The sequence below is a fragment of the Budorcas taxicolor genome, chromosome 6 (genome assembly GCF_023091745.1).
Source record: "Budorcas taxicolor isolate Tak-1 chromosome 6, Takin1.1, whole genome shotgun sequence".
NCBI classification, from domain to species: domain Eukaryota; kingdom Metazoa; phylum Chordata; class Mammalia; order Artiodactyla; family Bovidae; genus Budorcas; species Budorcas taxicolor.
The window spans coordinates 19757298-19772937 of record NC_068915.1 but is presented as its reverse complement, the minus strand read 5'-3'; the positions used below and the strand labels follow the sequence as shown (position 1 = coordinate 19772937).

The 15640-nt window shown below is 40.1% G+C and overlaps 1 protein-coding gene across 1 annotated transcript in view; it reads left to right on the top strand.

Annotated features, from left to right (window-relative positions):
* Nucleotides 1-15412, top strand: part of GSTCD (glutathione S-transferase C-terminal domain containing) — a 129493-nt gene extending 114081 nt beyond the window's left edge. Inside the window, exons 9-12 of the mRNA XM_052641983.1 lie at nucleotides 5109-5242; nucleotides 6758-6788; nucleotides 11154-11223; nucleotides 15276-15412. Coding sequence (XP_052497943.1) covers nucleotides 5109-5242; nucleotides 6758-6788; nucleotides 11154-11223; nucleotides 15276-15412 — 372 coding nt within the window. The remainder of the gene's footprint in view (nucleotides 1-5108; nucleotides 5243-6757; nucleotides 6789-11153; nucleotides 11224-15275) is intronic.
* The last annotated feature ends 228 nt before the right edge of the window (nucleotides 15413-15640 follow it).

Below are 15640 nucleotides of genomic sequence, written 5' to 3'. Positions count from 1 at the left end.
TAATAAATATATACATTATAACATATCTATGTTATATGTGTATATTATATATATTATATGTATAATGTGTGAGTGTATATATGTTATATATATGTTACATCTTTTTTGTTTTTCAGAATTGCCCTCAGGTGTCAGAACCTCTGCTGAACTGTGAGGGCAGATAGCTCTTTCTCTTTTAATGTGTTTGTTTTTTTGGCTGTGCTGAGTCTTCGTTTAGTCTCAGCTCTTGAAATCTCTGGTCTTCGTTGCAGCATCTGGGATCTTTCCGTTGCAGCCTGTGAACTTAGCTGTAGCATGTGGGATCTAGTTCCCTGACCAGGGATTGAATCTGGCCCTCTACATTGGGATCTTGGGGTCTTAGCCACTGGACCACCAGGGAAGCCCCTATCTCACATCTTTGTTGTCCATTCATCTGTTGATGGACACTTAAGATGCTTCCATGTCTTGGCTATTATAAATAGTACTGCAGTGAAAATTGAGCTGCAAGTATCTTTTCAAATTATGGTTTTCTGTGGATATATGCCCAGGAGTGGGAGTGCTGGATCATATGGTAAATCTATTTTAAGTTTTATAAGGAACCCCTATACTGTTCTCCATAGTGTCTGCACCAATTTATTTTCCTACTAACTGTGTAGGAGGGTTCCTTTTTATCCACACCCTCTCCAGCTTTTATTATTTGTAGACTTTTTGACGATGGCTGTTCTGACTGGAGTAAGGTGATATCTCACTATAGTTTTGATTTGAAATAAGCAATATACATTTATTTGTATAGAAAAACAGAGATGGATTTCAGGAAAGAAAACCAATGAGTTGAAAAGCATTATCTGTTCACCAGATTTTCTCTTTGAGTGAAGTGTTTACAGAGCAAGGAACTGTTTTTGTCATTCCTTCCTTTTTAGCATTATTTGAATTTTAAAGCCAATTACCTATAATATATTGCATGAAAGTTTTTGAAGAGGGAAAACAGATCAATTGAAACCAAGCTTGCTTCTAAGATATCTGGTTAAGAATCCTTCTTTGAGAAGCAGTGGCTCAGAGCATGATTGGGTTGAGGCAAATTTAGAGATGATTCAGTTTAGCTTTCTCATTTTGTAGATATAAAAGTTGAGGCTGCACTTGGGGAAGAGGAACATAGCAAGTTAATGTGAGAGCTGGGATTGGAGTAACTTCCTGTTTGCTCCTCACATCTAAAGAAAGAGGTAGACAAGGAACATAGAGAATTAAAATAATGGTGTCAGAGAGACTGAGATTAAACCTTGTCTTCGTCACTTATGACCTTGGACTAGCCACTTGGTCTTTTTGTAAAATGGGGAATACAACATCTATATTTGTGGTTTGGACTAGGAAAAGACTATTAAATGTTAAATTAATCTAAAAAAAAAAAAAACCAAAGCAAAGAAAAACAACCCGAAGGATAGGATGCCTCGTAAAATCATAAATCTAGCACAAGCTTAGTTTTGGGGGTATGAATAAGGCATAGGCTTACTGTCTTTACCAATACATATTCTTTTAGAATATATATGTCTTTATCAACATAAATTTTCTTAGAGAAGAATCAATCAGTTTTGTCTAGAATCTTGCCTTGTTTTTTAGAAGCTGCCAGTTGAAAGACATTCTGAGAGTGAGTGATGATTAATTTCTTTTATTTACTACCACATATAGCAAAGATACATGGTTTGAAGTTCTTGGCTGTTCATCATAGGATGATGAACTGGCTTACATCATAGGATGTGTTATACTTAGAATTTTTAGGACATGTATTAAATAGATTAATTGAAATAAGGAAAAGTAAGGGAAAAGCCCTTAATTTATAGTCCCTGAATTCTTCAGCCTTTATTTGGGTCAATAATATTTACATATACTTTGGAATGTGCATTATCTTGGCCAATAGGTACTTTTACAATTCAATATTTTATCTTTTGCTAGAATTCAGTGTATTTACAGAGAACCACAATACCGAATTTGGGGGATCAGTGAAACACTTGTTTGCTGTGTTCTCCACTAGTTGTTGATTAACTATGGTGTTTTCCCCCAGCATATTAACCTTTATTAGATACTCATAGTTTATGTTTTATGCTCTTTCTACAGTTGTCAGATCTCTCCAGTGTGTATATCAATAATCTATTTATCTTTTATATATTATATTACAAAGTCTCTGGTCAGATGTTTGAAATGTAATTAGAAATTAGATTTCATACCAGTTTCTGTAAATAGTAATGGTTTAAGAAAAAAAAATTGGATGTATTTCTCTTTGTCCCTTCCTTCCTTTGTGACTCCTTTATGTGTAACTAGAACATATTCCATTCCTTCTTCTCTTAAATCAGTGGTGAACCTAAGCCTGACACCCAGAAATTCTTCATTGAAACAGATGGTCTCTAAGGGTTCCTTCCAGCTCCAAATATGTTGGTTAGGGAAGACATAGCGTGATGTAGTGGAAAGCCTGTGAGCTTCAGACCTGGATTCAGAGTTCATCTAGAATGCTTGCTGTCTAGGTGACCTTGTCATGATATTGCAAGAGACATAGTAAGAGCTATTTAAAGTATTAATTTTAAAAAGAAAAAAATTAAGTGATTAAAACAAGAAAAAATATCTATGTAAAGATTTTTCAGTTCACTTCATTTCAGTCGCTCAGTCGTGTCCAACTCTTTGCGACTCCATGAATTGCAGCACACCAGGCCTCCCTGTCCATCACCATCTCCCGGAGTTCACTCAGACTCACATCCATCGAGTCAGTGATGCCATCTAGCCATCTCATCCTCTGTCATTCCCTTCTCCTCCTGCCCCCAATCCCTCCCAGCATCAGAGTCTTTTCCAATGAGTCAACTCTTCACATGAGGTGGCCAAAGTACTGGAGTTTCAGCTTTAGCATCATTCCTTCCAAAGAAATCCCAGGGCTGATCTCCTTCAGAATGGACTGGTTGGATCTCCTTGCAGTCCAAGGGACTCTCAAGAGTCTTCTCCAACACCACAGTTCAAAAGCATCAATTCTTCGGCGCTCAGCCTTCTTTACAGTCCAACTGTCACATTCATACATGACCACAGGAAAAACCATAGCCTTGACTAGATGGACCTTTGTAGGCAAAGTAATGTCTCTGCTTTTCAATATGCTATTTTTACATCTTGCAGACACTGAATACATGCTAGTTCCCTATGGTGTTGTAATTCCAGAAGATAGTAGGACCAATGAGATAAAGAAAATGAGAAGGAATGTACAATACTCCCCCCACCCCCATCTTTGTAATTTTGCTTTCCTTGGTTTCAGTTACCTGTGGTCACTTATGGTCTGAAATATTAAATGGGAAAAAAAAAAAAAAAACAGTTCCTAAATTTGAAATTATACACTGTCCTCCAACCAGCCCAGGACATGACTCATTCCTTTGTCCAGGGTATTCACACTATATACATTCTCCCCCCGCCAATATAAGAATAAGCATAGTACAGTTGACCCTTGAACTACATGGGTCAGGCTGGGGGTCAGGATCCTGCCCCTCAGGAGCTGCTTTGTTGAGAGCATATACTTAATTTCCCCAAGTTTGAGTTTCCTCGCTTCTTGGATGGAGATAATAAAATCTTTCAGGGCTGTTGTGAGCATAGGAGAATGTGCGTGCCATCACCCAGCATAGTTGCCAACACATAAAGGGCACGGGGTGACTGTTGGTTCTCTTCTCTCTCCCCCCAGGGGAAAGTGCATCTACAATTTTTACTATGAGGCTTTCTCCAGCCACTCAGTGAGAATAAGAACTAGCCTGAATTTCACCCTGCAAAACTGATTTTTAAAAAAAGTGGGCAGATGAAAAAATCCAGGTTCTTTCCGATCCATTAGTTGTTGCTCCCTTCACTGGCCAGCAGCCTACCTGGGTGATACTTGCGGAGTGAAGAAAGGTGATTGACAGCAACCACGGAGATAGTTGACCTCTACGGAGCTGATGCAAGCCTGCAAGGAGGGGAGAATTCAGGAGCAGGTCCGAGAGCAGAGAGCCTGCTTTCCTCTTCTCAATACAGCTTTGTCTTTGGTCTGCCAGTTGAAAGGGGGAAGCTGACTTACACTACTTAATCTCCAGAAATTTCCAGAAAACCTCCTTGTCTTCACCCTAAAAGCCCTTCAGCCCCCTCCCTACCCTGAAGTTGAAAGATTTGTGTCTAGAAAGGACAATTATAATCCAGTACAACTTGCCTCTGTTCAGAATGAGATCTGAGCATTTTTCTGACAAAATGCTTCATCTTTTAGGATCTCTACGTCTGATTTCCTTTTGGAGTCCTAATTTTCCTTATTTAGCCTAATAATTTGCAAAATGGTCTGCTTTAGATAATGGTACAGTATAGATATATTTAAGGCATTCATTCTAAAAACATTTTCAAATAATTTTATTTTTCTTTTCATGAATTATTGATGCACTAATCATGACTTCAGTCCACAGTGTTTTTCCTTTTTAAATAAACTCTTTAAGACTATTTCACACAAATCATCATTCAGTGTTAAGAATTGTAATTCTGTGAGTATAAACAGGAGCTACATAAATATGATTTGATCGGTTTTATACAACACTGATGAGAATATATTCAGACGGCATTTGAAAAAGTGTTTTCAAATACACTTCTGTTTAGTGTTGCAACAGCATTGTGATGTATCAGTATTATTAACCATAGTTTATGGTGGAGGACACTGAAGCCCAAAGATTTTCAATTTCAAGCAGCCCAGGATCATCTAGCCAATTAGAGTTCTGAACTAGAAATTCTAATTTCCAAGTAGAGTTCTTGCCAGGATGCCACAACTGAGCTAAAGTTTCAATCAGTAAGAGCCTTAGTTTAGACTTGCATACATACTGAATCCTCCATGCTTTACATGACATCAGCTTTCCCATTGAATGAATCTTATGCTCCGTTATAAATGTTCCATTTGTAATCTTTCAACCTCTTGCTTAATTCTCTTAATAAATATGAATACCTAATTAGTCCTTTGGCATGTCCAAATGAGAACTATTTAAACTACTATGACATAAACTCTTAAGGAACAATGCTTACAGTTTTGTTATTTTTTTTCTAATGGCACGAAGTAGCACTGTTAGTTAAAAAAGAACTTAGTGCTGAGGTCTGGTCTTATTTTCCAGGTGGCGCTGCATGCATGTGGAGTGGCAACAGACATGGTGATCGAACACTGCCTCAAAACACGGGCTTCCTTTGTCACATGCCCTTGCTGTTACGGTTTCATTCAGAACACCTCCAATTTTAATTTTCCAAAAAGGTGAAATCTTGTGTTCTGCCACAAGGTATCAATATGGGTGTTAAATCAATGCACAAAACTCTTTTGATATAAAGTCGCAATGAGATTTCAGGCTCTAGCTCATTTCCTTTTTCCACAATGGCAAGCATTGTTCATAAGCTGCATAAGGAAGAGAGGATCTCCTCCCCCTCTATATCTACCCCTGGATCCAGCTCTTGCTGAAGTTTAGAACAGATCTGTCGAGGAGTTAGCAGACTGGAAGTCAGCATTCCTGTGTGTACTTCTCAGAGAAAATTATCACCCTTGAGAGGCAATAGAGGGCAGTGGTCAAGTGCTTAGAACCTGAAAGTTTTCTGCCTGGTGCTGATAGTGGCTCCTCATTCTTTTGTAAATTGTTTCACCTCAGGCAATTCACTTAAACTCTTTTTGCCTACATTTCCTCATCTACAAAAGGGAGATTATAATAATATCTACCTCAGGGTTTTTATGAGAATTGAATGATATACATGTAAACCACTTCGAAGTGGCACAAAGTAAGTACTCAGTAAACATGAACTGTTGCTAACTACGGCAGTAGTTTAAATTCTTCCCGAGAGTGGTGACGATTAACCTGCAAGCTCAAGGGCCGTATTTACTGTCCTCCTTACCTCACACAGAAAAGGGAGACATTTTCATTGTCATCACTTTAACTCAACACGCTTGCTGACTCAGTTACATCCGACTCTTTGTGACCCCATGGACCGTAGCCCGCGAGGCGCCGCTGTCCATGGAATTTTCCAGGCAAGATTACTGGAGCGGGTTGCCATTTCCTCCTCTAGGGTATTTTCCCCACCCAGGCATCAAACCCATGTCTCCTGCATTGGTAGGTGGGTTCTTAACCACTGAGCCACCTGGAAAGCCCTGCACTCACCCTAGTTGGGGGGCCATTCTTGGTGTTTATGACATTTCATTTGATTTATGGTTATTGAGAATCCAGCTGATCATATTAGGCCTGTTAAATATAGGATAGGTTAAATATGTTCATTTGAGCTGTTCGGTCTACAATCTCACTTAACTGATTTTAAAGTCTCAGTTTAGTGTCTGTCAACTTTTCCACTTCTCTGTGGACTCACTGACACTTACCCCCTTTGTCATTAAGGCACCACTCCCAGGCCCCACTGTCCCCTTGCCCTAATCACCCTAGGGCCAGGTACCAGACAACTCGGGACAGCCCCTATGCTTCAGAATAACAGTAAAACCTACATTTTTAACATGCCTGAATCTGTGTGCACCCATGCAAGGAAGAGAGAAAAATGATTGTGCTTCTCTAATACCATAAACAGTCTTTGAAAGAAATTCTTTAAAATGAATCACATACAGATAACGTGCTTTTGTCATTTTATGAAGGTACTTCAAACTGGCATTGTTTTTACTTCAAGATAGCATTATACCCTTCAGATAAAATACATATTTTTGTTTATGGTTTAATTTCTCCAAGACTATTTCCACTCTTTAATCTTCGGTATTTAAGTAATTCATTTTTCTTTTCTATTTCAGTGAACAATTCAAGAAAACATTATCATACAAGGTAACTTTTTTAAAAATTTATTTTAATTGGAGGCTAATCACTTTACAATATTGTAGTGGTTTTGCCATACATTCACATGAGTCAGCCACGGGTGTACATGTGTTCCCCATCCTGAACCCCCCTCCCAGCTCCCTCCCCATCCCATCCCTCAGGGTCATCCCAGTGCGCCAGCCCTGAGCACCCTGTCTCATACATCAAACCTGGACTGGCAATCTATTTCACATACGATAATATATATGTTTCAATGCTATTCTCTCAAATCATCCCACCCTCGCCTTCTTCCACAGAGTCCAAAAGTCTGTTCTTTACATCTGTGTCTCTTTTGCTGTCTCATATAAAGGGTCATAATTACCATTGATCTAAATTCCATATATATATATTAATATACTATATTGGTGTTTTTCTTTCTGACTTACTTCACTCTGTATAATAGGTTCCAGTTTCATCCACCTCATTAGAACTGATTCAAATGTATTCTTTTTAATGGCTGAGTAATACTCCATTGTGTATATGTACCACAGCTTTCTTATCCATTCGTCTGCTGATGGACATCTAGGTTGCTTCCATGTCCTGGCTATTGTAAACAGTGCTGTGATGAACATTGGGGTACACGTGTCTTCTTCAGTTCTGGTTTCCTCAGTGTGTATGCCCAGTAGTGGGATTGCTGGGTCGTACACGCTATCATACATGGGGTCTCAAAGAGTCGGATGTGACTGAGCGACTGAACTGAACTGAACACTATCATACAAGGAAACTTTTAAAAGATCTAGATGTTTTGCTCATATACTTTTTATTACTTCTTTATATTTTCTCTCTCAAATTTCTAATGGAGTATATAATCTAGTTACACTTGAATCACTCAGGAGCATCTAACACAGATTTTTTTTTTTCTTTTTGGCCAGTCAAGATTAATCTTCAAGTAGCTGACAAGATTTGCAAAAAGTCTGAGAGTTGACCCTACTCACAAGCTAACAAGTTGGCCTGGCACAATTTTCATGGATGCTAGCAGAAGATAGGAAACCCCTGAGTCAGAGGCAAAGGGCAGTATTGCTCACAGCAGTAGGAGTCACTGGACTATCATCAGTTTCACAGGGACTCCCTGAGCCCCAGTTCCCACAGGGCAGCACAGAAAGGGCCAGGTGATACCTACATGTACAGTGAATTGCATTACAGGGACGGAAACCTGAGCTAGGAAACCCGAATGTTTTAAGATGTAATCTTTAAGTAAGCATGCCTCCCCTTTTCTGCAGAGGGAGAGAAGGGGAGTTTCCAAGTCTGTATAGTTTCCAAGACTGTTCACTTTGAAAGGATTATCTGAACAGAGGCAGATTTTTTCTGTAGAAGGTAGTAAATACTTCAGGCTTTGCTGGGCACTTGCACATCTCCCACATACTCTACATCGGCCTGTCATTGTTGCTGGTGTACACCTCTTTGAAAGTGTGACAACCCTTCTTAATTCGCAGGCCATGCAAAAACAGTTCATAGACTGAATTTGGCCAATGGGCCAGACATAGTTTGCCAGTCCCTGGTCTGGAACAGAGACAGTGTCTCTTCTCATAAGATGTAAAGAAACACAAGAGGCCCACAGAGAACTGTCTCCCAGCAGCAGTCAGAACATTGCATAGTTTTGAGTCACCAGTCTGGGCAAAACAGTTTGCAGCTTTCTGAGCATCACTATGAACTAATTAATTGATCAGTGATGTTGATATGATACAATCTAAGAAATGGTGATTTTGAGAGAAATATACAGATAAGCCCATTAAAAACTAATAAATTAGTCTGTATTCTTAGTTTGATTAATTCCACTTCTTGTGCAGACTCACTAAAAATATGCAATCTCAGTCTCATTTTATATACCAGCCCCTGCTTTCTAGGAATTTTACCTTCTTGCCCATCCAACAGAGAAACTGTGAGATAAAGTAACCTAAAAATGCTCATTTCTTCCACCTTGGCCTCTATGTCTCCCTCACCTCTGATTTACAACCCTTAAACACCACCTCTAGCTCTGTCTCCTGCCCCATGTCCTGCCTTTGCCTCTCCCCCTTCCCCAACTCTCCCACCCCCACCCGTCCAAGTACAGATCTTGAGTGTTCATGCATTCATCCAGAACCAGAATCATTTCATCTTGGCTTACTGGATTTAAAATCTTCATATTCTAGGGAACTACAGGTTTTGTGGGAAACATTAAGACCTCAGGGACTTTATTTTCATAATATTTAAAACACCTCATCTTTTTGCCAAAGGCCTTAAAATAAAAAATGAACTGAAAAATAAACAAAGAACAAACACTAGAGCCTTGCTTGAATCCCTCCTCTAGGAGGCTAGGTGAAAAACCTAGGGTGCCACAGCCTCACTGTCTGGGAAAAGAAATCTAAAATTTCTAGAGTCAGAAGACACAGGGCACCCAGGTACTTCCAGAGAACATAAAACTCCCTGGTACCCCAGTTCTGTTTATTTCCTCTTCCTCGCACACCCCGAATCTGCTTGGCCACCCCACCCGCCCTTTGAGTATCTTTTAAGTGTGAATGCACTATGAAGTCTTCAACCTCTTCCATGCTGTTGCAAGATGGTATCTCAGTACTTCTTAACCATGGTGGGCAGATGGCAGGCAGAACCGAATGGACTTAATGCCTATTATCTTGAGAGTCACTTTGCAAGTATTTTTCTCCACAGTTCAATTTAGCCAGCAAACCCTTACTGAGTACCTCCTATGTGCCTTCCCCTTTCAGAATTTAACTTCTACTGGGAAGAACACATACATAGGTAATTCCAGTAAAATATGGTGAGACTTATCAGGACAAGGAAAACGAACCTCATCTGAGGTTCTGATTGTCACAACATTGTCTTTACTTAAAGTGAATCTTAATTTATAAACGTGGACAAAGGGCAGGCTTTGTGTTGACTTTTCTTCCAATTATAGAGTTATAAGCTTTTCTTCTTCCCCTTTGTTTATGCCAGTTTGCAGGACCTTAATAAAAGTTATTCATTTGAATCATTTTATTAGTATCGGGCTTCCCTCATAGCTCAGTTGGTAAAAAATCTGCCTGCAATGCAGGAGACTGTGGTTCAATTCCTGGGTCAGGAAGATCCCCTGGAAGGAAATGGCAATGCATTCCAGTATTCTTGCCTGGAAAATCCCATGGACAGGGGAGCCTGGTGGGCTACAGTCCATGGGTCAGAAGAGTCAGACACGACTTAGCAACTAAACCAACACCCATTACCACTAAATTTTATAGTGAGCATTAAAGTGGTTTTTTTTTAATAAGTTAATCAGAAAAACCCTTTAGAAAAAATTGAGTCCTCAAATTGAATGTCCAAAAACCCAAGGAGACAAATGATAGATCTGAGGAGACAAATGATAGATCTGAGTTTAGCGAGTTTGCAAGCTGTCAGGTAAGATCATTTACACACTTGGAAACCACAGCTGCTCTGAATGAACAGTTGTCATGGGAACATTGCAGTTATCTTAGCTCCTAATCACTCACCTTTGTGTAGTTGCAGATTTAAGAGTGCAGGGCAGACCCTTCCCCTCTCTGTCCCTTTAAAACCTTGTTCTTCTTCAGTAAGGTAATCTTTCCTAAAATTGTGAAGCAGAAGCAATAATGTCCCTTCCGTTCTTTCCAGTCCCCTTTACAGTCTGATGTAAAGTGCATCTGCGTGCCTGTGTGGGTCACCATGCCTTCCTCCAGGGGATCTATCCTCCTCCAGGGAGCAAACCAACACTCATGTCTTCTGAGTTGGCAGGCGGGTTCTTTACCACAAGTGCCACCTGGGAAGTGCTAAGCACATCTATGTGCATCTAAATAGATGCACTTCCTGCAGCCTTCTGGAGTGAGTGAAAGGAAGGAGTGACCCAGCCTCCTTTCCTCTGAAGGGACCAACTGAAGGGAAGGGTAGGGCACTGTGCCGGGGACGTGGGAGAACTACAGAGGCCACAGCCATGAGCTTCTCGAGTACTTCCTTTCCTTCTTGTAGTGGAGGAAAAGCCACTTAGAATGTCTTCCTGGAGCCATGTTCCTGAGACTCAAATTTTATTAAAAGGGAAATATAAGTGACCTTTAGGTCTCTGAGTTTAACACATTATAACCACAAATTGTAACCATATTTTGGCTAAAAGCAGCCGGTTAAGGAGCCCCGAGGACCTTCCATGCATCTGTTCTTAAGAACTACATCTGAAGAGCACTCTACTTAAAGGCAGAAAAATTATTGAGTGCTATTTTCTGAAAATGTGCTGCTTTCGAAAGTGCTATCTGTGCAGCACTTTATTTAATTAAGCGATGTAGAGTTCCAGAAAAACAAGTGAATTTTTTTTTAACTTTAAAGAAGATTTTTTTAAAAGCCACATTCTATTGCTTTTTCTTTCAGGAACACATGATTCTATGCAGATTTGCAGACCAGACAGCTGTCCAGCTGCCACCCCAGCGAAGGCTCATAGGTATGTGTTTTCACAGAGGAGCTGTTGCATAGATTATGTCCACCATGCCTAGGAATGAGTGAACCAACGCTATACGGCAAAGTGGGTAGCTGCTACATGGTCCATTTATCAGTGAGACACTAAAGTTGTTTTTCCCAGAAAAAAATCCATCTTGAAAAGAGCTCTAACTATAAGAATATTTTATCCTATTTTTTGTTAATATTAATACTTCCAAATGTATTTTCAGTGTTCATACATTGAGTAGATTTATGTTAAATATTTTTCTTACTGTTACAAACAAACTGAAGAATCTCTCAAAAGCCATAGAAAAAATACTAAAGATGGAAATATCAACTATGCATACCAAAATTGATATATTACAAAATGTATAAACAAGGATGATAATGTTTTCTTTCACAGAAAATATATACTCGTATAATATTAATCATAGACCAATTTATTTGACATTTGTAATATTAAACATTACCTAACTTGGAAGAAAAATAGTATTTCAAGTTTAAGTAATGAATTTATCCAAGACTTTGCTTTAGAAAGAGAAATCATGTTTAGAAATTTAATAGCAGCTAACAGGAGACGGCAATGGCAACCCACTCCAGTACTCTTGCCTGGAAAATCCCATGGATGGAGGAGCCTGGTAGGCTGCAGTCCATGGGGTCACGAAGTCGGACCTGACTGAGCGGCTTCACTTTCGCTTTTCACTTTCCTGCATTGGAGAAGGAAATGGCAACCCACTCCAGTGTTCTTGCCTGGAGAATCCCAGGGACGGGGGAGCCTGGTGGGCTGCCGTCTATGGGGTCGCGCAGAGTCAGACACGACTGAAGTGACTTAGCAGCAGCAGCAGCTAATAGCTATTGCACATTTTAGCTCTGAGCTAAATGTCCTCCACCCACTATCTCAGTAAATTCTTATAAAAATACATGTGGAATATGTGCTGTTATTCACATTTTACAGGTAGGAGAACTGGGGCAAAATCTTGCCTAGGACTGGTGGATGGTGAAGCCATGCTGTAAACCCAAATTATTTGATTCTAGACATAAGGCTCCATTTTTGCAGTGACCATCAGTGACAGAGTGACATTACCGGAAGGTTAGGTTCCAAAATTAGGGCTTAACATGATCGAATGGAGTCAAAACTATCTTAAAAATGATTCAAAAGGCCACCCATTGAAGACTGTCATGACGGAGCAGAAAATGGATTGTTGATTCTTTGGCCCAGCACTGGGTGTAGTAATTAGCTTGCATTCAGAGACTACATTGTACGCGAAATAGTTATCTGTAAACTCTGAAGTCCAAGTCAACGTAGCTGTATCATCATGGTTGGAGAAGCATTTGAGACCTGAGTCTGAAGGGACAAGTGGTTTCCTTCTTTGTCTCACACCCTGGGGCGTGAACATATGGAAGAAGCTTGCAGTCTCCCTCTTTGATTCTTTTTCCTTCTTCCTCCTTTTTCCCATACTCACATTTTGAGTAGCTGAATGCATATTTAAATGCACAGTCAAATATATGTATATAGAGAGAGATAGAATTTGTACATATATATCAAGTTACATTTGCTACAGCTCCACTAGACTCAATGAAAGAATAATCGGTGTGGTGGGTGGGGGTGTACCTGTTGATGTTTTTAGGCATCAAATGAGAAGGGAGTGGCTGGAAGGGAAATTGCTAGAGCTGAGGAGGAGCCTTTGGCAAGATTGCTGGCATGAAGGGAGGGAAAGTCAGGTTCAAAGTCACTGACTCCATCATTTCTACATCTCTTCTTGGCACAAGCCATGCTTTTGTTCTGTAAACATTTGAGGAAGCTCCCCAGACCCTAAAAGGTAGACTACCAACAACTGAATTTCAGTTGTGAAGACACTTCTTCAACATGTAAAAACAAGAGACTCTTCCATGTAATGCAAAAGGAAAAATTAACCGGGCTGGGATCAAAGCCAAGGGTAAATGAGCTGCAGTGTAAACCTAGGGTGGGTACTGAAGGAATGCAGAGCATCCCATTCTGACAGAGAATGTTTCATTTTAAATTGAAGGGTAGGTGGGGAACACATTTACAGATGTCTTAAAGGAGGAACACTGTTTCAAGGAAAAAAAAGAATGACAGCCATGCAGCTGTTGCTGAAGAAGGGGCCATTTAGCCTAAATGGAATTCTAGACATCTCTTTTTCTAATGTTTCCATCACAGTCCATCCTTTATGGCATGGGGCCTTTTGAGGGAAATGTACAAAATATTTTGAATCTTTCGTTGTCAGTTTCTTAGCTACTGATTTTGTTGCAGGAAGGGGGACCCCTTCCAGGGTCTGAAACTGGGCTCTTGTCTAACACTCGGAAATGAATTGTCCGAGGAGACACGTGCTGACAAAGCAAGAGATTTTATTGGGAAAGGGCACCCGGGTGGAGAGCAGTAGGGTAAGGGAACCCAGGAGAGCTGCTCTGCTGCGTGGCTCGCAATGTCAGGTTTTATGGTGATGGGATTAGTTTCCGGGTTATCTTTGGCCAATCATTCTAATTCAGAGTCTTTCCTGGTGGCGCACCCATCGTCCAGCCAAGATGGATGCTAGCGAGAGGGATTCTGGGAAGTGGATGGACGCACGGTGTCTCCTTTCCACCTTTCCCATATTCTTCTGGTTGGTGGTGGCTTATTAGTTCCGTATTCCTTACCAGGATCTCCTGTCATAAAACAACTCAGGCGAATGGTTACTAAAGGGCCTGGCCAGGGTGGGTGGTTTCAGTCAGTGTGCTTCCCCTAACAATTTCACCTTCCTCTGTTTTTCTGGGCCGATTCATATCTTCCACAGAAGAACTTTTCTATTTCAGTTATGCCTTCACTTGTAAGGCTGTTTTAGCTTAGCAAATTCTACTGTCATTCAAACAAATCATTTTAAAATGATGCATAGGCCTTATTTATAATTGTTGAGGGAAAAAATGGAATGAATGAAGTTCTGCATAGTCAATAACCTTTTTTTCCAAGATGATGAAAAGTTTATATATTGAATTTAAAGAAATTGAAAGTGTAGAAGTAAACCTTGGCTTTGAATGTATTTAACCTCAAATCAGTTTGTTGGTTTTTTTCCCCCTGCTGCTGCTGCTAAGTCGCTTCAGTCGTGTCCAACTCTGTGCGACCCCATAGACAGCAGCCCACCAGGCTCCCCCTTCTCTGGGATTCTCCAGGCAAGAACACTGGAGTGGGTTGCCATTTCCTTCTCCAATGCAGGAAAGTGAAAAGTGAAAGTGAAGTCACTCAATTGTGTCCGACCCTCAGCGACCCCATGGACTGCAGCCTTCCAGGCTCCTCCGTCCGTGGGATTTTCCAGGCAAGAGTACTGGAGTGGGGTGCCATTGCCTTCTCCGTTTTTGCCCCTAGCTACTTTGAAATAGAATTTTGCATTTGCCAAAGGACACAAAATAGCTGCTTTACTTGCCAGTCAGGTTTCCTCTTTTGTTTTCCAAGATTAGAAAGAAAATTGAATACCACTGTTTCATAGGGGTGTGGGCACTCCATTAAATTAGATTATATTACACTCAGCATTACACATCCACCTGAAATAATCAGCACACAATTGAGAATTTTCTCAAATATATTCTATTTCTCATTTCTTCATTATATTCTAAAAACCCCAAGTGGAAAATATAATATGTCTTTGAAGGGTCCCTTTGTCTGGATGTTATTTTGGACATTCTTAAAGAAAGATTTTTTTTCTTTTTTTTACAATATGGCAGATAATGTCTTTTCATAGAGCATGAAGAGAAAAGGTCTTAACATGGATTTTTACCAAAGTGGGAAATTTGTAGTTTTTTTATTTGAGATTTATTTATAAATACATCTTAAAAGATTAATGAGGTTTAAATTACTAGCAGCAATAAATCTGTGAAATTGTCTTATATTTGTTATTGTCTTCTCTCCATACTAATCAAGAATTAAATTGAAAGAGACCAAACAGGATGTGGGGGCAAACATCATTCTACATAATAGATTTTGTCATTGTGTAGAGCCCCTTAAACAAACTGACTCTGCACTATTAGCTGAAGGGCATCTCATGATACTATTTTCACATATTTCAGGAAAACAGTGCATGTTCCTGGTGGATCTGGATCGAGCAAGAGCTGCAGAAGAACATGGCTTCTCCGTTCAAGTGATATCCATGGAGCCAGAGAGCTGCTCTCCCAAAAATAACATGATCGTGGGAGTCCCCATTTAGAACAAGATATTCACATTTGATGTTTTGCCATCCCTCTCCGTGATAAAAGCCCGGTGGCATTCAGGAGAGTCTTAGCATAACTAGGAAACAGCAGTAGCCATCTCGACCCTATTGTGCTCAGGAAAGAACCCAGCAGGAAAGTCTTAGAGGAGGGCTGCCTGCGAAGCATCACAAATGCTCTTGTAATGTGTGATTAAAGGACTGCTGATTTTCATAGTGAGAATCCTC